Source organism: Phaseolus vulgaris, chromosome 8 (genome assembly GCF_051622355.1).
Source record: "Phaseolus vulgaris cultivar YP4 chromosome 8, ASM5162235v1, whole genome shotgun sequence".
Lineage (NCBI taxonomy): Eukaryota > Viridiplantae > Streptophyta > Magnoliopsida > Fabales > Fabaceae > Phaseolus > Phaseolus vulgaris.
Genome location: NC_143505.1, coordinates 49,441,381 through 49,464,421, shown reverse-complemented (window position 1 = coordinate 49,464,421; position 23,041 = coordinate 49,441,381). Strand labels below are relative to the sequence as shown.

Here is a 23,041-nt window from a genome sequence, read left to right as displayed (position 1 = left end):
CTGCAGCCGCAATTTTCACGTCTCGTCGATTAATTTTTGCTAATCGGATCTCTAGTGTGTAAACGAACGAAGCTCTGATATCACTTGATGGGAAAAAATGCATGTGGAAGCAACACACACTATCACGAATAAACTGTAGAAAATAAACAACACAGGATTTAACGTGGTTCGATTGCCAATCTGCAACCTACGTCCACGGGCAACTAATTAGGTTTTCATTTTGTTTGTTACAATTTTATTACAAGCACAAAGATCTCTTAAATAGAGATTATAGAGGGGACACAATAATTAAGCCCACTCACTAAAACATGGTGTCTAGTCAGCCCAGCCCAATTGGTCTTGGCTTCACACTCAACATCACATTCACACATGAACACTTAATTCTACTCCCGGAAGACTCGTGCATCGATTTAGACTTACAGATCAACACTTGTCATACTAGCGCTACTATGATATTCGTCCAAATGTACAAATGAATATCTGAATTAAATCACCTCATATGACAAGGTTAATCCATATGACCTGTCAAACCATTTTTTTTCAAACTGCAAACTTAGTCATATGAACCTTATTCAACTCTCACCATCAGATAATCACTAGTGAAAAGAACGTTTTTTACAAAAACATATTAGGTTGGTTAAATGAGAATCGGTGTAAAGAAAAATGTGGTGGCCTTCTTTTGTAAATACTTGGCACATATTACACTGGTTGGGATCCAATCGGTTTAATATGTCTTGCTCAAAGCAAAAAAAAAAAAAGCTTTTTAAAAATTTTATCTCTAGGATTACATATAACACCGATTGGATAGAGGAACTAGTGTTATATGTCATTCCCAATTTTTTTTTTTTAAGAAAAAACTTTTAAAAATGAAATATAACACCGGTCGGTGTTATATTTCATTCCCAAAGTTAAAAAAAAATTGAGAAATTTAACTTTGGGCACTAAATATTGTTGATTTTGGCTTAATCCCAAGTCCCACATCGGTGGGTTCATTGTTTGGGAAGGAGGTTTGAGGGTTATAAATTAAACTCTCCTCCTTCACTGTTATAGATCCCAATTTGTAATATCTTCTCCCATAATAATAAAAGTGAGTTGTTTCAGATGTGCTCGGAGATTAGGCTAAATTGGCCGAACTCGGTTAACAATTTTCTGATGTGTTTTTTCCTCTTTATCTCTTTTATTATTCCGCTTTGTTTATTCAATATTATTTGTTGGGTAGCTCTGTTAGGGTTTTGTTTTAGTGGGAAAATTACCCGCTTTTCCCAACAAGTGGTATCAAGAGCCGAAGGTTCGTCTTGGGTTGTTTGAAATTATTTGTAATATTGAATATTATATTTTGAGTTTGTAATGGCAAATTAAGAAGAAGAAGCATTGGTGGCAAGAGGTCGTCAACAATGCCATACAAAGGGGAGAAGAGGGAGGTCTAAGTCTAAAGGTCGAGTCGTTGCCAAAGATGAGTGTGCTTTTTGTCATGAGAAAGGACACTGGAAGAAAGACTGTCCAAAACTATAGAAGAAAGGGAAGGCTCCACAAGATGCAAATGTTGTAGAATGCAAAAGTGATTTGGAATCAGATATCTCTTTAATTGTCTCGCTTCCAGCATCATCGTATCCAGATGAGTGGATATTGGATTCAGGTTGTACATATCATATGTGTCCCATTCGAGATTGGTTCTTTGAATTTCAAGAACTTGAGGGGGCGGGGTTGTTTACATGGGTAATGATAATCCATGTAAGACAGCTGGGATAGGTTCAATCAAGCTGCGGAATCATGATGGATCCACCAGAATTTTGCGGGATGTACGGTACGTGCCAAAGTTGAAGAAGAATCTCATCTCATTAGGGGCTTTAGAATCTAAAGTCCTAGTTGTGACGATGCGAGATGGAATTCTTAAAGCAACTTCAGGAGCACTGGTGATGTTGAAAGGCGTGAGGAAGAACAATTTGTATTACTATCAAGGTAGTACAGTGGTGGGGACAGTAGCGACAACAACTTCTAGCTCTAAGAAGGATGTTGAGGCAACGAAGTTGTGGCATATGAGGTTGGGACATGCTGGAGAGAAATCCTTGCAAATTCTTACCAAGCAAGGACTATTGAAAGGTACGAAGGCTTGCAAACTTGAATTTTGTGAGCATTGTGTTTTGGGAAAACAACGAAGAGTGAAGTTTGGCACTGCAATTCACAATACCAAGGGTATTCTGGATTATGTGCATTCAGATGTGTGGGGACCTGCCAAGACTCCGTCAATCGGAGGTAGGCATTATTTTGTCACTTTTGTGGATGATTTTTCCAGGAGAGTTTGGGTGTTTACTATGAAGAACAAAAATGATGTGCTTGAAATTTTCCTTAAGTGGAAAGCTCAAGTTGAAAACCAGACAGGAAGGAAGATTAAGGTTCTCCGAACAGACAATGGAGGAGAATACAAGAGTGATCCGTTCCTGAAGGTATGCCAAGATTGTGGCATAGTTCGGCACTTCACTGTTAGAAAAACACCACAGAAGAATGGGGTGTCAGAACGTATGAACAAGACACTTGTGGAGAAAGTTCGTTGTATGTTGTCTAATGCTGAGTTAGGCAGAGAGTTTTGGGCTAAGGCTGTGACATACGCTCAACATCTCGTCAATCGTTTGCCATCATCTGCTATAGATGGCAAAACCCCGTTAGAGGTATGGTCTGGAAAACCTGCAACTGATTATGATTCTTTGCATGTTTTTGGTTCTATTGCATATTATCATGTGATTGAATCAAAGTTGGATCCACGGGCAAAGAAGGCTCTTTTCATGGGCTTTAGTCCTGGAGTGAAGGGATACCGTTTGTGGTGTCTAGAGGCAAAGAAGACGATTATCAGCAGGGATGTTACCTTTTGATGAATCTTCCATGTTAAAGAAGGTAAATCCAGAAGGAGCTGATAGTACTCTGCAACAGGTGGAGTGTGTTCGGAAGCAGGTGGAGTTTGAGCAGACAGTGATGATCCCAACACGAGATACTACAAGTGACTCTCCTATGGCAGAAGAAGAGTCAGATGAGGAAGAGGTTCCTACCCAAGAATCTCAACAGCAATCAACGCCAATTGCAGTTAGAAGACAGAGACGGGATATTCAGAAGCCTGCTCGTTTCATGGATATGGTTGCCTATGCACTTCCAGTTGTTGATGAAATTCCATCCACTTACCCAGAAGCCATTCTGAGTTCAGAGAGTGGTAATTGGGCAGGTGCGATGGAAGAGGAGATGCAGTCTTTAAAGAAGAACAAGACGTGGAAGCTGGCACAATTAACAAAAGGTAAGAAGGCAATTGGGTGCAAATGGGTATTTGCAAAGAAAGAAGGATTTCCTAATAAAGAAGATGTTCGCTACAAGGCAAGGTTGGTTGCTAAAGGCTTTGCTCAGAGGGAGGGAGTTGATTATAATGAGGTATTTTCTCCAGTTGTTAAATATTGCTCCATTCGAATTTTGTTGGCCTTGGTAGCACAGTTGAATTTGGAGCTTGCTCAACTTGATGTAAAGACCGCGTTCCTACACGGTGATTTGAAGGAGGAAATCTATATGACTCAACCAGAAGGATACAAGGTTGATGGTAAAGAAGATTGGGTTTGTAAACTTAGCAAATCGTTGTACGGACTGAAACAATCTCCAAGACAGTGGTACAAATGATTTGATAAGTTCATGAAGGATCAGAAGTACAAGAGAAGCAAATATGATCACTGTGTGTATTTGCACAGACTTGAAGATGGTTCCTACATTTACTTACTCTTATATGTTGATGATATGCTGATTGCAGCAAAGAGCCAAGTTGAGATTGATAGGCTAAAGGCTCAGTTGAGTAAAGAGTTCGACATGAAGGATTTGGGGGAAGCCAAGAAGATTCTCGGCATGGAGATAAACAGGGACAGAGAGAGGGGAAAACTTTGGCTGTCACAGAAGCAGTATTTGCAGAAGGTACTACAACGTTTTGGTATACACGAAGATACAAAACCTGTAAGTACCCCACTTGCTCCTCATTTGAAATTGAGTAGCCATTTATCTCCGACGACTGATGAAGAACGAGAATACATGGCGAAAGTCCCATTTGCAAATGCAGTTGGAAGCTTGATGTATGCAATGGTGTGTACGAGACCAGATATTTCACAGGTTGTGAGTGTTGTTAGCAGGTACATGCATGATCCGGGCAAGGGTCATTGGCAAGCTGTGAGATGGATTCTACGGTACCTCCAAAATACCTTAGATGTTGGATTGACATTTGAGCAAGATGAATCACTTGGTCAATGCATAGTTGGATATTGTGATTCTGATTATGCAGGTGATTTGGATAAGCGTCGGTCTACAACTGGCTATTTGTTCACTTTAGCAAAAGCGCCAGTTAGTTGGAAGTCTACCTTGCAGTCTAAGGTGGCTTTGTCTACGACAGAGGCAGAGTATATGGCGATTACAGAGGCTGTGAAGGAAGCAATTTGGCTTCATGGGTTGCTTAAAGACTTGGGAGTTGGTCAGAAACAACTTGAGTTATATTCTGACAGTCAGAGTGCTATTCATTTAGCAAAGAATCAAGTCTTTCATGCACGGACGAAGCACATTGATGTTCGCTATCACTTTGTGCGTGAGATTCTCGAAGAAGAGGAGATTGTTCTCCAGAAGATTCACACTACGGAGAACCCTGCAGATATGCTCACCAAGGTGGTTACAAGGACCAAGTTTGAACATTGTTTAGACTTGGTTAATATCTTGCACATTTGAAGTTGGCGCCCGGAGGCGCAAATTTGAAGCAGTGCAAAGTTTGTTTTTGTTATGTTTTGAGAAGATTTGTTTTAGGTGGGACTTGAAATTAAGTCAAGGTGGAGATTTGTTGATTTTGGCTTAATCCCAAGTCCCACATCGGTGGGTTCATTGTTTGGGAAGGAGGTTTGAGGGTTATAAATTAAACTCTCCTCCTTCACTGTTATAGATCCCAATTTGTAATATCTTCTCCCATAATAATAAAAGTGAGTTGTTTCAGCTGTGCTCGGAGATTAGGCTAAATTGGCCGAACTCCGTTAACAATTTTCTGGTGTGTTTTTTCCTCTTTATCTCTTTTATTATTCCGCTCTATTTATTCAATATTATTTGTTGGGTAGCTCTGTTAGGGTTTTGTTTTAGTGGGAAAATTACCCATTTTTCCCAACAAATATAACACCGGTTGGATAGAGGAACCGGTGTTATCTATAATTTCTAGATTAAAAAAAGTTTTAAAAGTTTTAAAAATTACATATAACACCAGTCAGGTTATGCAACCGGTGTTATATGTCATTTTAGAGTAAAAAAAAAGTTAAGTCAATGAAAAGATATATTACACCAATTATTACTCATAATCGATGCAATATAAGTTTTTACCCTATTTTCTTGGCTTACGCCTTCACTCTCCGTTTGTGCTATTATAAGTTTTCTTGTTGAAGAGTTCATTTTGCTTCTACCACTGCCGTTGTCACCACCTGCTGCCTCCACCACTTCTCTCTTATTTCGTTCTCTTCGTCGTGAGAGCATCCACACCAAACGTGATTCTTCCATTCACACTTCTCTACTATTTCATTGTTGTTGTCGCCCCTGTCACCGCCACATTGCCTCCATTGCCGCCACAATTCTATTCACGTTCACGCTCCTGGTTAGTTTTTTATTTTTAAATATTTTAATTATTATTTTGTTTACAATTATTTATATAGATAACTAGTTTTATTATATTGTATTTGAAATATAATGTATTACGTTTTAAATTGAATAATTGTTATATGTTGAACGTCTTGGTATTGGGAATGGAAGATATTTTTGTTAATGTGATAATTGTTTGAATGGGAGACGATTAGAAATTAAGTTGAAACAAGAACATGTTCTTTGTGATGGTTTCTTGAAGAGTTATATATAGTGGATATGGCATGGTGAATTTGTAGACGTAACACATTTATCTGACTGTCAATATTCTAATATACATTTTGAAGATCACATGGAGGACATGATTTGTGATATTGGACAAGATAGTTTCCAACAAGTACACATGTTTGATTCCTTGAAAGATGATTCAAAAACATCTCTTTATCCAGATTTTGAAAGTCTCACACGTTTGTCAGCAATAATAAAATTAATTAATATTAAGCCAAGAAATGGGTGGACAAATAAAAGCTTTAATGAATTGCTTGAGTTGTTGCATGAAATGCTTCCAAAAGATAATACATTGTCGACCCGTCATTATGGGGCAAAGAAGATATTGTGTTTGATGGGTATGAAGTACCAGAAAATACATGCATGTCCCAAAGGTTGTATATTGTATAGAAAAGAGTTTGAATCATTGCACAAGTGTCCAAGATGCAAGGTATCACGATACAAGGATGATGACAATGAGGATGATTATTTGAAAAAAAGGATCCTCCTGCAAAAGCATTATGGTATCTTCCAATCATTCCGCAATTTAAATGTTTGTTTGCTAATGTTAATGACGCAAAAAACCTCACGCAAATGGAAAAAAATCTTATGGATTGTTACGACATGTTGTCAGTTCATCGCAATGGAAGAAAATTGATTTTTGTATCCTAAGTTTGGGGGTGATCGAAGAAATCTTATACTTGGTCTTGCAATAGATGGTATGAATCCTTACGGTAATTTAAATAGCAAACATAGTTTGTGGTCTGCTTTTATCATTATTTATAATTTGTCGTATTGATTGAGTATGAAGAGAAAATAAATGATGTTGTCTATGATGATAACAGGACTAAGACAACCTGCAAATGACAGAGATGTTTACTTAAGTCCATTGATAAAAAACTTGAGGTTTTTATAGGATCATGAGTTGAAGTATTTGATGCATATGAGAAGGTCAATTTCAATTTGCGTGCATTGTTATTTTGCACCATTAATGATTTTCCAATATATGGGAATTTGAGTGGTTACAGTGTTAAAGGATATAAAGCTTTCCCGATATGTGAAGAGAACACAAGTTACCATCAACTGAAACATGGGAGGAAAACTTCTTACATTGGGCATCGAAGGTTCCTGAAACGTAATCACCCTTATCGTAGGTTAAATAAAAATTTTAATGGATCTCAGGAGGACAAAATTACACCTCCACCCTTAACTAGAGAATAAGTGTTCAACTGAGTCTGTAATGTCAATGTGACTTTTGGAAATGTTAAACATTGCATAAATGTAATGCATGTGGAAAAAAATGTTTGTGATAGTATAATTGACACGTTGAATATTAAAGGCAATATGAAGGATGGTATAAATGATCATAAAGATCTAGTTGAGATGGGTGTTCACTTGGAGTTGCAACCACAACCTCTTGGTAAACGAACATATTTGCCTCCAACATGTCATACTTTGTCAAAATTTGAAAAGTTAAGTTTTTGCGGGTGTCTTTGGGGAGTCAAAGTACCACAAGGATACTCTTCACATATTAAAAGTCTTGTGTCAATGCAAGATTTGAAACTTATGGACTTAAAATCTCGTGATTATCATGTTCTCATGTAAGACCTTCTCCCAGTTGCTATTCATGAAATTTTACCAAAATATGTTAGACAAGTGATCACTCGCCTATGCGTATTCTTCAATACTATTTGTAGAAAAATCATTGATTCTAATAGCTTGGATGAATTAGAAAACAAATCTATTATTATCTTGTAGCAACTAGAGATGTATTTTCTCCTTCATTTTTTGACATCATGGTTCATCTAATTGTTCATTTAGTGAGGGAAATTAGAATATGTGGTCCTATTTTTTTACGGTGGATATACCTAGTTGAGCGATGCATGAAGAAATTGAAATGGTATATGAAGAATTTGTACTGTCCAGAAGTATCTATTGTTGAGAGATACATTGTCGAAGAAGCAATTGAGTTTTGTACAACATATATGTCTGAAGTAGAAGCCATAGGAGTTCCAAAGTCGAGGATGAAGCAATGTCTGAAGGTAAAGGCATACGACGTGTGAGAGTGGTTCAAAAAGAGCAACACGAAGTTCTCCAAGCATATTTGTATATTTTGAACAACTTACATAGATGTATACAAGATGTTGTTGAAGTCAATGAACCCTTGTGCAAATGACAAATGTTTGTTGACTGAGCATAACAAGACCTTCTTGAAATGGCTTAAAGCTAAAATTGGTCCAGAAGATTGTGATAATGAGGAGTTGAAATGGTTAACACAAGGACCTAACTTTGATGTCATAACATGGATTGGGTATGATATTAATATGATGCCTTTTTTATACAAAGACTGAAGATAAAAAAAAGTACTACGTAGAATAGCGGTGTTACCCTTGAGACAGAGTCTATGCACTTTGTTAGTTCAAAAGATAATAAACCTATTGTGGCTACTCTAAGTTACTTTGGAGTAATTGAAGAAATTTAGGAGGTTAACTACGCCAAATTTAGAGTTCCTGTATTTAAGTGTAATTGGGTTTATTGTAACACATGAGTGCATGTTGATGACTTGAGTTTTACGTTGATTGATCTTTCAAAGATAGAATGGAAGGAAGATCCTTTCATCATGGCTTACCAAGAAAAACAATTTTTTTATATGAAAGATCGTTCTAATGAAAGGTGGTTAGATGTCGTACTGGAGAGAATTGAACATGATGTTCATCCACGTGATGACTCAAGGGTCCAATATGTAGACAGGTCTTCATTCTCAAGACAAATACCTCCTTTAAATGACGAAAATGATGTAGATGAAGTACATGCTACATGCCATGATCACAATGAAGGAATATGGGACAACATTTTAACACTTCCACAATAGAAATCAAGTTATGTTTTTATTAGGTTTTCTATTTAAAAAATTGTTTTATTTAATTTAAATATATATATATATATATATTTAAACATATTTTTATTTTTGTAAGTCCATCAGATGGCTAACTCATCAAAGAAGACTAGGGAACCTACATGATTGAGAAATCTTGTCATTAGGCGTATGGGTAATAATAGAATTCCACTTCAAGTAGACCCTCACATCAGACCCTAAACATGCTCAATTTGAAAGTTAGTTGGGAGTCCTAACTCGATCTAAGGTGTTTATCTTGGTAACAGACTAGGACCACGTAACAAAAGTAAAGAAGAATCTCATTTGGGAGGATATTAGTGTAAGTTATTTATTTAAAGGTTATTAAATAATTTGTGTATTGAATTTACATTTTAATGATTTATTTATTATTTGTAGAAAAATTTTGAGTTTGAGACTTCGAATTTGGTTCGAAGCAAGATAATGTCTTCAGTAGCTACAAAATGAAGGCAATTTAAGACAAATTTGACAAGTCATTACATCTTTGGCAAATACAAGGACAAGTCTCCTTGTGGGAAATATTCTATAGATGAAGAGACATGGTCTCAATTTGTTCATATTAGAACGGATCTCTCATGGCAGGTTTGTGAACATTTCATTATATATGTCATTAAATCTTATAATGAAATTCATAATTTATGTGTATGATGTACTTACAAGAAAAGAGGAAGAAAGCTCAAATCATTTCACAAAAGAATCTTACCCTCCACAGACTGTCTCGGGGAGGTTATAATTTGTTAGAAAAAAATAATATTGTAAGAAAAGTTAAAGAGGCAACATACAGAATATGGTTTTGCTGAACTTGTTTGTCCTCCATCCCCTCCTAATTGACATGAGAAATGGAAGTTGACTAGAACTAAAGCAGACAGTTATATGACATCTGATAAATCATTAGAGATTTCCTAGCATATTGTAACTTCATAATTACATGTCATATTTTTAGTGTTACACACTTATCATTGCATATTATATTAACATATTGTATTATTCTTTACAGGATTCGCTAGTGGAGCAAAGCACACAAAGAATTTTTGTTCCTAAAATTCGAGATGACATCTTGACCATGACCATTGGGATTGAAGAACACCCTAGTCGTGTATGAACGACTGGTTTTGGTGTTGGGGTTAAGCAATACTTTGGATCAGCTTCTTGACCCAGTTTTTCTACTACAAATGTCAGTCATGAGATGATGGAGCAATTAGCTGCAGAATTGACAGAGAGACTGACTCCACAACTAACTCAGAACATAAAAAAACAAAGTTACTAAAGAGTTAAGAGCTGAATTTGAGCAAAAATATACTCCAGCTGAACCAGTAGATGTAATTTATGCTCATGGCAAGCTAGCACCAAAGGTAGCTGTGATGTGGAGAACTTAGAAGATGATGACATTGAATCGTCCTATTGGTGTAGGTTGTTTGTTGATGGAAATTCTCCCCGTGTAATGGCCATTGAGAGAGTGTATCCAAGAGGTTCAACCATGCACATTGTGCCCATGCAGAGTGATTTCTCTAGAGTGGTGGCTGAAAAAGTTAGAGATGCATCTGCCACAGTTCCAATGCCCACAACGGAGGTTAATACAGTGGGAGTGGCACTTGGAACATTTATTGCATGACCTACGCATCTGATTAAGACCATTTCAAAGAATTATCAAGTATATTTCATTAAGGGTTATTAATGTTAGAGTATTTTTTTAGATTTATACTTTATATTTGTTATTATGTTTTACAAGACTCTGGTATGAGACAAAAATCCCCAATTGGTGGTGATTTAAGCCCTCAAGTCCAACCATATGTGAATCAAATTCAGGAGTTGGTTAGGATTTCACATCAAATGTTTCAAGATTCTTGTGTGATTCCTTGGGATGCCACATTATTTAGTGTTGGCAATGGTGGTATACCATTGTACATAACCATGCAAGATGTCTTTGAAATCATCCAGGGTAATCAATTGTTGAACATCATAGTTATTCAATTATGGATGATGTAAGCACCCTTAATAATTATATGTTATTTAATCAAATGATGTTTCATAAATTATGTCACTGGTATTTATATTAACAATGTAGGTATATAAATCAAATAATTATCACCATGGGCAATGTTCATATTTATGGTTTCCTTGAGCCGCAATCCATACAAAAGTCTAGGAATAAAAAAATTGATTGTCAGACTTACATTCAAAGATGGATTTAGACATTGAGAAAAATGATTTATATGGCTTCTTTTATAAATTGGTAAGTAAAACTTGTTACATTTAGAGTTTACAAAATTATAAAAATGCCTAATTAAATGTTTTATACTAGGTCTCACTCGCAATTAAGGCTTATTTGTCCCATAGGCAATACTGTTGTTTGGTTTTGTTCACTACATAAGAAGTCAAGTCAAGATATGAAGACCATAATACAAAGGTATGTTATTGTAAATTATATAATTTATTGTGAATTACTAATGATTTTTCTCTTTTTAGTGCAATTAATGTATGCAGTATCTTAGGGATAGATCCATTTCATCATCACAAAGACTACGTGGGATTTATCATAAGGTATATATATTTACCTCTTCACTGAAACTATTAAGTTTTACTTTTTTATTTCAATTAAATTAATTGTTAATTATATTTCATAATAGTGCAATAAGCAACAAGGAAACTTTGAATGTGGTTATTATGTAATGCACTTGATGTGTACTATAGCCTGTGTGAGTATTAAAGATTCTTGAGAGCGGGTATTATAAGATTTTAAATGCTCTAACTTCTCATTGTACATTCATATTTGTTAGTATGAACACTGATATACTATTACATTTCTCAACTTTTTGATGAATCCGAGCTAGTAAGCACACGAACTCTTGAACAAATCCGTAAAGAATGGTTTAAATATTTTCTACAAATTAGGAATCCAAACATGTAAAGATTTGTAACTTTCTACACATGTGTACATTTTCATTAGATGTAATTATACAATTTTGTTTAGTTTCAATTGCAAGTTTTTATATTTTTGTATATACAAATCAATCTGGTTGGTATTCTAGTTTAAAATTTGCAGGTTTGGGAAAAAGCACATTTTAATAAATATATAAAGATATTGTTATATATTACATCAGTTGTGACCTTAATCGGTGTAATATGTGGTCTCAGTATTTGACTTGGAGCACATATTACATCATTTGTGGCTCCCAACCGGTGTAATATGTCCCTTCTGGAGCACATATTTTTTAATATTTCATTCAGATTTTGGTACATATTACACCGATTTTTACAACCGGTGTTATATGTGACTGACATTTTACATCACTAAGATCTACATTGATGAGGGAACCAATGTTATATGTTTCCTAGAACCTATGTTATATCCATTTTCTGCACTAGTGAATCTTCATTTATATGATTTCAATATACTAGTAGAGTCAGGATATCTCCTTCTAGATGAATTCATGATCAATGCACATCCTAACAATCTCAACATGGTATTTCCTTTCCTTAAAATACTATGTCTCGATCATATTTTCACAATTCATAATTCATACCATATATCAATATATCATTCAATTAGAAAAAAAAATAGATTTTTAAAACAATTCATAAATAAATAAAGAAACGGTAATCACACAAACACATAAAAAAATGTTTCAAATAAATATATAATTAAATTTTTACATATAAATTAAATAAAGAAAATAAACAACCATCAAACAACCTTTCAAATAAAACAAGAGGCAAGTTGAGTGAAAGTGACTAGTGTTGAGAATTTGGTTCAATTTCAAGGAATTGGAGTTTGAGCTTAGGTAGATGTGTTTAAGTGTAGGGAGTTGGCACTGAGAAAATTGAAAGCTGAGAGCATCCAAAAAACTACACCTCATTCCACTTGGGTGAGGGGAGTTGGGGCTGAATGGATTTGAGACAGAGAGCACCCCAACAATTGTGCCTCATTCTGCTTGAGCATAAGGAGTTGGCATTGAGCAGATTTGAGGTAGAAAGCATCCAAAAATCTGTAAGTTATCCTAAATCTACAATGTCTTGATTTATATATACAAGTATACCTTATTTAAATCTCAATTTTGACAAGTAAACCAAGACTTAAACTTCAAAATATCTCATAATCAATCTAAACAGTCAATCACTTATCAAATTGTTTAAATCAAACCATTTTCATCAATTAATATCTATTTCGCTTAACAACACAAGCCCTGCAAGAAAATTTTGGACCTTGTGATTGTCATCTTCACATCTAGATCCTCTAACCTAGTGTTCTATTAAAAGATAAAATTAATTTCTCTTACTCATTAGAAGAATAATCACTCACAAAGAGGCCCAACTCATAAAGAAATCATGGATAACCTAACTTGCACCACAGAGTCCTAAACAATTATTTGAACACATCACTAAAACCTTGAACTAATAAATATTAATACTAAAGCCAAAGAAACTACATGCAAAACATGTTTATCTAGGTATATGACTCAAATAAAAAAAATAAAAAATAAAAAGCAAAAAGAAACTTAATCTAAACATAAATTTAATCGTGTTAGAATTAGAGGCCTTAAACAAGAGGGAGCGAATTGTTTATGAAAGATTTTAGCAAAGATTGAAGGTATAGTGAAAAGATATGAAAAATCAATCAATTGGAAAATCTGTTCAACCAAAAGAAAATTGCTTTTAAGTTTGATTCCAAAAAATCAGCTAGTTGTTTTAAAAAAAATAACCGGTTATTTATACCAGCAGATTTGAAAAACAATGTTAAAACAGTTTAATGAGTGTAGGGATAGAGAGATTCACACAAGAATGTTTATACTGGTTCACTCTTAACCAAGAGCTACTTCCAGTCCTTAGCTAACCACTGAGAATTCACTATGTAATCAAACATAGATTACAAAACACACACCAAAAGTGATGATCTTGAACCGCTCAAGAACACACAACACTTTTGGCAAACCACACAGTTTCCAGAAACACCTTCTGAAATTGCACCACACCAGAACACACATAAATACATTATTCAAGGAAGAAGAGGAACATAATACACTTGGGTAAATCAACACTTAAAGTTCAGAAGTACAAGACCCAATCCTATTCCACACTTGAGATGATCCAAAAGCTTTTTGAAATCTTGAAAAATGTTTTTGATTGATCTCTCTTTCTTAGATAATGCATACGAGCGTATAACCACCTTTATAAGACCACAATCAAGTGGTCAAAGCGGTTTAATCAAAAACCAAAAGCTGTTGAAATCAGTTGAAACAGATTGGAACAACTTAACAGAATTCTCATAAGGTTTTTAGAAAAACAACCAGTTGATTTCTCGAAACAACCGGTTGAATTTGTTTAATAACAAAGTCAAAACAAAAATAAGCTTTTCCACGCCATTTTAAAAACCAATAAGTGTCCAACAACCAGTTGATTCAACATTTCAACAGGTTGAAATTTCACACCCTTTTAGAAAATCCATCTTTTCAAAAAGATAAGATTCAAATGAATTTGGATCATCTTAAGGAGTGAATTAACATTTCAAAGACTACTAGACAACACACAAACAACTAGCAGCAAGGTCTTCACGCTTTCCACTTGAATTTGGAGACATCAAAGCACCTTGTTCAACAAATCGGGTAACTTTGTTTTTTTCTCCCCGTTGTTGAAATGCTTGGACGACAACTAAGCTAAATACGTGCTCGTTGAACTCGACAAAGGCATATTTGGGATGCATTTGCGAGCCCGATGTATGGCGCCACAAGTTTTAAGAGCAAGGTATTATTGGCAAACACTTTGGAAGGATGTCCACACCTTTACTGAAAAATGTCAAGTATACTAAAAGTACGAACTCCTTCATGCACTACCTCCTGAAGAGTTGTATATAATAGCCTCTCCACGACCATTTACATTTTGGGGAATTGACATACTCGGTGCATTCCCCCTCGCCAAAAGGTAGGTAAAATTCTTAATACTAGCCATTGATTAGTTCACTAAGTGGATAGAAGTTGAGTCATTGGCAACTATCACAAAAGGTGACTTGGTGTGGCAAAAGCTCGGAGAAGCTCGGAAAGATAGACATGAAGGAAAACTAGCACTCAACTGGGAATACCCATATCGAGTAGTAGACTCACTACAAAATAGGATTTACAAGCTTGAAGAATTAAATGGCAAACCTTTGTGAAGAACTTGGATTGTGGCCCATTTTAAAGGTTATTACAACTCAATTATTGATAAAAATGAGGTACTATTTTTCCTTAGCATTATTTTTATCCTAAATTATATTTTTAAAATTCTTTTGGTATCTATTTCAAATAGTACATTAATAGTCGAGATCAAATGATCATCATAATTATTACTAGAAGACCAAACAATCAAAGAAAGAATACTCTCCAAGATCAAACAATCAAAAGAAAGAATACTCTTCGAGATCAAACAATCATTGGATCAACAGTGTCTATCCGAGGTCAAACAATCATCGAAATAATTATTATAAGACCTAACAGTCAAAGAGCACTATCTGAGATCAAACAACCATAGGATCAAAAGTGTCTATCTAAGATCAAACAATCATCCGAATTATTATTACAAGACCAAATGGCCAAAGAAAGAACACTCTGAGATCAAAAGATCATCATATCAATAATGTTTATCCACGATCAAACGATCATCAAAATAATTATTATAAGACCAAATAGTCAAAAACACTATCTGAGATCAAATGGTCATCAGAATTATTATTATTATAAGAGCAAACAATTAAAGAAAGAACATTCTTTTAGATCAAACGATCATCGAATCAATAATGTTTATCTGAGATCAAACGATCATCGGAACAATTACTATCCAAGACCAAACAATCATTGGAAAACAAAATCACTACCCGAGATTAAACAATAATCGAATTAAAGCTATACAAAATTGTTATCCGAGATCAAATAGTCATGAGATCCAAGATATGCATAATCACTATCTGAGATGAAACATCATCGGGTCAAAGTTATACAAAATCATTATATGAGATCAAGTAATCATCGGAACAAAGTTATACAAATTCTTTTAAAAATAAGCAGCCATCATAATTTGACAAGTTATTTGAAAATAAATTACTATCTCAAAGTAATTCAACTCACAACAAATAAAATATCATTGAATCAAAATAATCCAATGAACACTTGGCGAACACTAAAACCCGTTCATCCATCAAATTAGTCCAAATGCACCTCATTTATGGATTCGGATGTTGGAGACTTATGTACCTATCCATATCCAAGATATACGGAGATACATATAATAATATAAAATTCAATGAAATCGGATGCAATACAATCAAATCAAGTACAATCGTATAACTTAGATATTTATAATAATAATTGAATGATAAATATTCAATAATCAATTATATATCTTCTTTGTTTTGAATGTCTTTTGAATACCTCAGCTCAAGCAAAAAAAATAGCTTATAAATACAAATCAATCCCACAGGAAGTATTGACTTCATTCTCATACTCAGTTATATACTTATAATTCTATATGTTCTTACGGATTTAAGTGTCAGATAATCTTTTGCAGATAATGTCTTTGCCTCGTCTTCGACAAACTTGACGAACATAACTTAACTTGCAAGACAAACCACTTTCTTCCACATCGAGAGAACAACACTCTTTTTTGATAAGAACAATTATAGTATACTAAAACTATACTTAATATAAAAAAAAATTAATCATTACTTATGTACTAGTATAACCAATTGGCTTAAATATACTTTAAATCTCTATAAATATTATCATGTATTATTTATTCTATATAACTTTTTGTTACTTTCAAATTCGAAATTTTGTTAATTTTTTTTAGTTTTTATTATTAACTATAATATATTTAGTACCAAAAATATAAATATTAATTGAAATACTTAGATTATTTTTAAGTACATAATTCAATTAATTAACGCATTTTTTTATAAAAAATATAATAACATGTTTTTATATTATGGATAATAAATATTGTGTTATTTTTAAAATAATTAATTTTATTTATAAAATGCTATTTTAAAACTTATTACGTATGATTTTTGTTTTATAATTGTATATTTAATATTTTATATGTAAAGAACCATTAGTGGCAAAATATATTAGTATACTATGAACTAAATCATGTTTGTAATAGTTTTAAATTGTGTAGAGAAGGAAAAATATTAATTATTAATTTTGTATATTACTTATTTTTTAATGTATTATAATTAGTAATTATAAAAATATAAAGCACATTTTCTTATTTTTATCTTTAAATTAGAAAGTAAATACTCTTATAATCATTCAAAATTGCAATATCAAAATTAATAATAGAAAATAAATTATAAGCATTGAATTAAATTATAATTAATTTTAATACAAATATATAAAACTATCTAAGATATATTATTTAAGTTTCTAAATAATCTAATTATCTCAATTTCATATTTTCTATTCATTACCTTGATTACATTTATGAACATTTCCCACTTTTAGTATTACAGTAGCCATTGTTAATTATAAACTGAAAAGAAACGACTGAAAATAGTCATATTTAAAACTAGCAAATATCTTTTGTAGAGACTGGAAACAAATGAAAAAGTCATATTTACAATATTTGAAAACATATTTTATTTTTTAATTGTATATATTTATTGCGTGTGACTTTTGTTTCAAAGTGTAAGATAAAGTACCACCACACTTCCTCTCACAATAAAAGAAAAAAAAAAACAATGTACACCAGAAATAAAAATAAAAGATTTTTACTTTTTGTTGTCTTCAACAAGAACAAATTACAAAATGTGAGATTGGTGAAGAAGAAATACAATAAAGGGTGATCTACCTGCCTTAATAATCAAGTAATGTCCACAGAACAAATGAATCCAGTGATGTCAAATCTCCATCTAATCTTTGTATCAAAACCCCAATATGGGTTTTCTTTTCCTTTCTTTTTTTCACTTCCTTTATTCCTATTCCCAGCCCCCAATTAAAGGATACGTGTAACAGTGATACCGGTATATACACTCTCTCACCACAGTACCATGCCTTCAAGATCTTCATTTTATGCTAAAACTCATGTGTCACCCTTTCACCAAGGGCTATTTCCAAGGAAAAACTTCAGTATTTCATCTATCAAACAATGTGAGAGATGTTTAGAGCTGGTGCTGGTTCTCTCCGGCATAAACAATCAGGTAGGGGATTAGCATAAAAGGTTTCTTCTGACCGGAACCTTTCCATCCCCTTTGTCCCAGAAATTGGCCCTTTTCTCTTTCTAGGAGAACCAAGTCTGTGCAATACATGCAACAAATGAAAAATCAAATTGAAGTTCACCCTGTGATCAGTATATTATTGAAACAAGTAATTTAGAAACAGATTCTTCAATAGGTTAAATGAGGAAGATAATTCTTGCCAAACATCATAATTCCCCAGAAAAAAAATCATTATTCTTGCCAACCTGCTGTCAGTGTTTGGCTAATACTCTTCCCATGAAGCTTGAGATCTAGTTTATTCTGAACAGATATAGGCTAGTTGGGTCATATTCCATACAAAGCACAGTACATGACCTGTTTTACTAATGATCTATGGAGAGGGATCATGGCAATTAGATTTATCATTTGTGATTATAGAAGTGAAAGAACCACAAACACATTATACATACTTTAGCATCCATAAAATTAATTAAAATGAAAAATAAAGACTTTTCCGATTGCATACCGTCTTCGGTGGAGATCAATAATCCTATTTGATAATTTCTTCCCCTCCGTCATTAGTCCCTGATCCAGTTTATCAAACAGGCGAACGAGGACTTTCCTAGGTAAATGAGAGGACACAGACAGAACAGCTTTGTAATGGATAATTTCGAAGAGCTTATCAGACAATTTTTAAAGATGAACTAATAGAAGTTGATCTGCAAAATTACAGCCTTACTTATCTGGAGATATTGTTCTTCCACGTCCAAGAAATCGACGATGACCCTCAACAGCCTTCGCCATGTTTCCGGAATAAGAAGGTATGAATACATCACTTTCAATAGATACAATATAGTCAAGAGCAGCCATTTGGGATGCATGATTGGAAAAAGGTTCAAGCTCTTCTATGGATGCCAACTTTTCCTGAAAATAATCTCAGCACAGGTAGGTTAGGTTAATCAGCATGATACAAATGCTTCTTAGCAAGTTGCCATTGCTCAGAAAAGCAGGACCGAGTTTTTCTTTCAGGTTAGTTGAACACAACAACATAAACTATCTTCCTCTTATTTGACTTACAATGCATGTGAATGAGAAAATAAGTTATTAGACACCCAAGAAGAAAACAAGGTCTTTTAATCATCAATAATGGAGCGCTCGTTTTTCAGTAGTTTCTGCAACAGAAAAGTTATGATGATCTGTCCTTTATAATCTAGATCAACCCTGGTATTTTAGCATTGCATTGTCTACTGAGAGAATTTCTTCACCCTATAAAATAGAATCCTCTAATCGAACTTATGACAGCATTTATGTAATTAATAGAGAAATCAGAAGATGAACTTGACCAAACATTATATGTAACTAACCATGCAGCTATCCTACTTATGATGTAAGTCCCCATGCATTTAAACAATGTGGGAATGGGCGATATTCTCCCTATTTTAGGTTTCCATGTCAAAACATCTTAACCTTTTGACACTGCTTTCTTTTCAACCACATAAGGGTAAAGGATTATTAAGAGAACGTGATATAACCTTCCCTAAAAGATATCAATTTATTAGTCAATACACTATCAACCTAAGCTACAAGTTGATCTTGATTAGATGGTAGATACGGAAAATACTAATATTTGACCAAACTATCCAATAAATTATTGAAAAAAATAGGTTATATACAACAATATATTGAAACACAGTATTGCAATTCCTTACCTTGCTCATCAACAATGGATATCGGGAACGCAATTCAGCCATGTGAGACTCGCCCCCATATATCTCTCCAGCAGCAATATATATCGGAGTTGTTGATGGGTATCCAAGAGCAGTAAGAAAAATCCCAACTTCCTTTGGAGTTAAGGGGCAAAGCCCTTTGGACCTCTGTTCTATTGGATCAATCTCCTTTATTTTCCAATAGGAAATGTTCTCTCTACATGTTTTGCACGTGATAATTCCCAAACATTATATGTGAGAGAAGACATGAAATTCAATTAAGCGAGTTGAAGTGTCATAGTTCTATACCTGATCATCCGAAGCTCTTCAGCTTCAACAAGAGATAAATCATGGGTGCAGCCACTAAATGCAAGCATATCCTTCTCGTAACGCAAATGCAGCGCAATGTAAGGACCAAATGACCTCATCCTCTCTACCAACAGCTACAAGGACATAAAAAGCATTAAAGAATGACAAAAAATATTACATCAGGAGACTAAAAACAAAGAAACCAACAAGAGTTCAGATCTCTTTATATACTTTTCCCAGTTTTTCAATGCGAGGAGAGAAGCGAAGTGCTTCATAACAAGCCCGGCAACGAAGCTTCTGTATGTCCGGAGGTAGATTGTTGTTTGCTAATCGTGAATCAGATTTGGAAGCTCGAATAACCTTCAGGTGTTATAAATAATTAGATGATTGCACAATATATTAGAAACAAAGAAAATAAACAGAATACAAAACTGTATAAAACAATAGACTTTCAACAACATACATACTTGGTAATCTGCCCACAAGCTAGCAATCTCATTCTCGTAGTAATCCATGCCAGACCAGCTTATGAATTGCTTGACCACTTTGGTTTCATTAACCAGATCGTAGGGGAGTTTCTTAATGATTTTTACATCATTAGCTAGAGAATTCATAAAATGCTCTTCATCAAAAACATCAGAGAAATTGCTGAAAGAAAATTATAAAATTCAATTAAGTGAAAATCCAATACAGAGAGAAGGCACAAAAGAAAAATAACTGAATCGCAGAATTGAAAATACCTAGTATCTTGCCAAAATGATCTTTTATCAAGTTCTGGAATTACTAGAGTGGCCTTTATGATACGAGCCACTGCTACCATATCACATATCTGCAGCAAAGGGAACAAATCTTCAGCTAGAGACAAAAATGGAACAGAACATTCAAAATTAACAAATTAGACATTCCATGATCCTCATTCATTGCCATCCATCAGCATAGCAATCAATTAAGCAAGCCAAATTTTCAATACCAAATAACTTTGCAATAATACTAATAATATGAATATGGGAGAAACTTAGAGTGAGAGACAGAGGTCAGACCCCAGAACGCATTTGGTTGAGCCCACCATTTGTATGTACTAAAAGATATCCTCGCGACTCTGCAGGAGCTGAATAAACATTTATTTCTTTTAGTACCAATACAATTCATAATTACAACCTGAAAGGAAAGTTTAAGTTCCTTACTGGTGTAGTTAGGTGTGGGCTCTGCACAAGGCAAAAACCCACGATTTGATGGAGGCTTCCACAACTTCTGGTAATCTAAGTACCCTCTTGTACCATTCCACTGTCAAATCAAAAGGAGTGAAAACATGAATGGCACATAACTGCTTTGCATAATTTAAATATATCTTCCTATGCATATCATACACACCAACGCCTTTAGACATGCGCTAAAACTAAATCAAACAAGTTTAAAGTCACATAATTACACATCAGATGAGATGCATAAACATTAACAATAAGCAGAACCAACAGAAACAAAATGATAATAGCAAAGAAGAAATCCCCCATCTGGTTGGTGGATATCATAGAGGAAATAAATAAAGGGAAAACATGAACATACACCTAAATTCTCTTCTATTTATTTTTCCACCTCATTTTCTTCCTGTCTTTATCTACATTTTCCATCACATCACTTCTTCGTTCCCTTTTATCCCACTTCTATCTCGCACACCCCATTTTGGAGTGCAATTTTTATCACATCTCAAATAAATGAATAAAAATGTATCCTTGATATGAAGCTATTGTACATGATTCTGTTTCTCTATCACATTTTCTAAGCTTTCAAACAATGAGACCACCAAATAAGTCACTTGACAGTGTTCACATGAAGCTCAAACCTTGGGAGTAGAAAGTGGAGCTTTGGACAAATGGGGTGGTGCGAGCTCTCGCGTCCAGCTCTGCAGATCCTGAGCCTGTCAAAATTTGAAAAACAACAACAGATTAACCAATAAATCACTAACATTAGTAAGGTATCAATCGACATCACCAAAAACAAAAATTCCCGAAATAAATCCAATTCACTGTAAAAAGTACAGAAAAGCATAAACCAAAGAGCTATTTTCAGATTGGTTACTCTTAATGGAAGTCTTGAAGTCAACAAAGTACGGAAAAAAACAGTTGACAACAGAAAAACCCTAAAACAATCCTAAATTATACACATAAATTAACAATTGTTTACTCTGCATATTAGTAACCATTGAAAAGGGTCACCAAACAAAATCAAAGAACCTGGTATAGCCGTATAGCAATATGACCCTAAACATTTTTTTTTTAATTTAACAAGGGAAATGAATAACAATAGAGAAACCAAAATAAAAAGATGAAACAAACCGTGGAGATCTTGTCGTTGAACCTGTGATCCTTAGAGGAAGGAACAATGTGTATGCGCACGGAGAAGAGAGCCACAAACGCTATGAAGCATATGGCTAAAATTAGCAACTTTCTCAGCAGCGCCAACGGAATCCACTTGCGCCTCTGCATTCCACTCCTCTCTCCCTATTGGGTCACCAATTTAACCCAAAGATAAAGCCCTTATCAAATAAAAAGAACAATGAAGTAGAAGAATGTCTGCACTCAATGGGGAAAGAAGAGAAGAAAACATGAAATTGAGATTGAGAAGAAGTATTGTGAGTGAATCTGTCAGAGTGAAACTTGTTGGTGGTGTGAAAGACAGTGAAGAGAGTGTATAGAACAGTGTGACAACAAAAGTGGATGGTGTGTTTGGTTTGGTTTCTGGTTTTTGGATTTTCTTAAGGTTGTACAGTGACAGTCTTTCTCCTTTGGATTACGAGATTCCAGTGTTCTTTGTTAATATTAAGGACAGAATTTAGCCACCGTATTTTGCGTCACTTTCTTATTTTTAAATTAAATGTTTACTTACTTCTTCATTGTTTAAGCATCACTCATTTATTTAAGAGATTAAAGTATAAACTCTCAAAAATTTTAAAAAAAAAGATCTGTTGAAACTTAAAAGAAAATGTTTTAAGTTCAAGAATTAAAAAAAGTTGCAGTTACAAAAATAATTCGTAATTAAATAAAAAATTATTACAGTAAATAGTTAACAGTC

The 23,041-nt window shown here is 34.1% G+C and overlaps 1 protein-coding gene across 1 annotated transcript; it reads right to left on the bottom strand.

Annotated features, from left to right (window-relative positions):
- Positions 1-17,515: 17,515 nt before the first annotated feature.
- LOC137826021 (O-fucosyltransferase family protein) lies at positions 17,516-22,810 on the bottom strand. Its single transcript, XM_068631861.1, has 12 exons — positions 22,306-22,810; positions 21,813-21,887; positions 21,157-21,256; positions 21,013-21,080; positions 20,713-20,801; positions 20,440-20,620; positions 20,204-20,332; positions 19,973-20,106; positions 19,667-19,880; positions 18,697-18,881; positions 18,484-18,579; positions 17,516-18,055 (listed from the first exon to the last, which is right to left on the bottom strand). The coding sequence occupies exons 1-12, from the start codon at positions 22,453-22,455 to the stop codon at positions 17,902-17,904; spliced, it is 1,575 nt and encodes a 524-aa protein (XP_068487962.1). The 5' UTR covers positions 22,456-22,810; the 3' UTR covers positions 17,516-17,901.
- Between the last annotated feature and the right edge of the window lie 231 nt (positions 22,811-23,041).